Source organism: Seriola lalandi, unplaced genomic scaffold (genome assembly GCF_002814215.2).
Source record: "Seriola lalandi dorsalis isolate HSWRI2012SDOR001 ecotype SW California unplaced genomic scaffold, Sedor1 jcf7180002005315, whole genome shotgun sequence".
In the NCBI taxonomy this organism is placed as follows: domain Eukaryota; kingdom Metazoa; phylum Chordata; class Actinopteri; order Carangiformes; family Carangidae; genus Seriola; species Seriola lalandi.
Window position 1 is genome coordinate 1 of NW_019475969.1, and position 1,373 is coordinate 1,373.

At 43.0% G+C, this 1,373-nt stretch overlaps 1 protein-coding gene across 1 annotated transcript; it reads right to left on the reverse strand.

Moving 5' to 3' along the window:
- Positions 1-132: 132 nt before the first annotated feature.
- On the reverse strand, positions 133-1,361 carry LOC111669951 (rab GDP dissociation inhibitor alpha-like). The gene is made up of 4 exons (XM_023426473.2): positions 1,166-1,361; positions 745-876; positions 534-633; positions 133-363 (listed from the first exon to the last, which is right to left on the reverse strand). The coding sequence occupies exons 1-4, from the start codon at positions 1,357-1,359 to the stop codon at positions 148-150; spliced, it is 642 nt and encodes a 213-aa protein (XP_023282241.1). The 5' UTR covers positions 1,360-1,361; the 3' UTR covers positions 133-147.
- Positions 1,362-1,373: the final 12 nt, after the last annotated feature.

The window sequence follows — 1,373 nt, forward strand, 5'->3', positions numbered from 1 at the left end:
CTGAAAGGGTGAAAGACTGAAATATGCATGATGTCATGTGTCTCCATAAGTGAGCTCCATAGCTCCAGGGCTTAAAATCAAATCAATTACATTTGTAAACTGTGTCATTGCTCCAATTTCTAAGAACTTCACTCTGTGACACTGCGTCTAAACATTTAGAGTATTCGCTGAAAAGTGAGAATGACCCTCACCTGAGTTGCGGTTAACCTGATTCTGAGGAATGATGATCTGGCAGGAGTTGGCGTCATTAGTGTTTTTGATGGGGTGGCTGAGGATGCAGATAACGCGGATCACCTGACCTGCCTTACGAACACGGTCCGGGATGTAGCTGGGGTCACAGATGAGCTGCTTACAACGAGCCACCTGCAGCGCGAAGGAGACAGCGACATGCATGCAACATCTTACAGGGCTCATGTTCTTATCTCCTCTGAGCGAATGTATCAGGGTGAATAAACTCACTGTGCATCCACTCTAGTGCTTGTTATTATTAAATTGTTAAATTTGCATAATAATTAAGAACAACTCTGCTGTACCTCGCCCTCAGACTTCACTCCGATCACATGTCCACCCTCCATCACTATCTCATCCACTGGTTTGTTCAGCATGTAGGTTCCTCCATAGATTGCACTCAACCTATAGTGAATAAAAGTGAATAAGACTTGTTAAATCATGGAGTGATATTGTACTTCTGTATTTAATATTAAAGACAAATCTATACATAATGATCAATAACTATTAAAATACCTGGCAAATCCCTGCGGCAGCTCCCCCAGTCCATACAGGGGGTAGAGGTAGGGGCTCTTCCCGTACCGTGCCAGTGATTCACTGTACAGTTTGATACGATTGACGGTGTCCAAACAGGGAACATCAAGGTAGCTGACAGAGAAGAAAAACAAGAGGAAGTTGATCCTGACCTACATAAATGTTTGTTTAAAAAAATCCTACTCATTGTGTGTGTGTGTGTGTGTGTGTGTGTGTGTGTGAGTGGCTTATTTAAAAAATGAAGTGTATCAGAAATGAGGTGGTCAGTTACTAATTCAAGCTTTGTTACATCTTCATTAGAGCATCTATGGCCCAATAAAGAAGTGTTGAAATTATAAAGGCACCTGTTAAATTAAGGTATTAAGGATTGTTAACAGGTTGTGAAGAGGTTTGTTGTTCTTACTCATCTGTCCTGTAGAGGGCCAGGGCGTGGCCGGTGAAGTCAATGACATCCTGGCCGAGGTCAAACTTCTTGTAAACATCCCTCATCGTTGTGGTTTTGGGGTCCACGCCCTCGAAGGTCTTGGGGTCATTCTCATCGAAATTGGCCACAAAGACTAAGAACTTGCGAAACCTTCGCTTCTCGAACATGCCCATCAGATCTGGAATTA

Excerpts from the sequence above, each read along its gene's own strand:
- LOC111669951 (XM_023426473.2), bottom strand. The coding sequence starts at position 1,359 with ATGGGCATGTTCGAGAAGCGAAGGTTTCGCAAGTTCTTAGTCTTTGTG. Across the intron at positions 877-1,165 it reads GCCCTCTACAGGACAGATGA|CTACCTTGATGTTCCCTGTT; the intron begins GTAAGAACAACA and ends CTTCTCTGTCAG. Across the intron at positions 364-533 it reads GAGTGAAGTCTGAGGGCGAG|GTGGCTCGTTGTAAGCAGCT; the intron begins GTACAGCAGAGT and ends TTCGCGCTGCAG.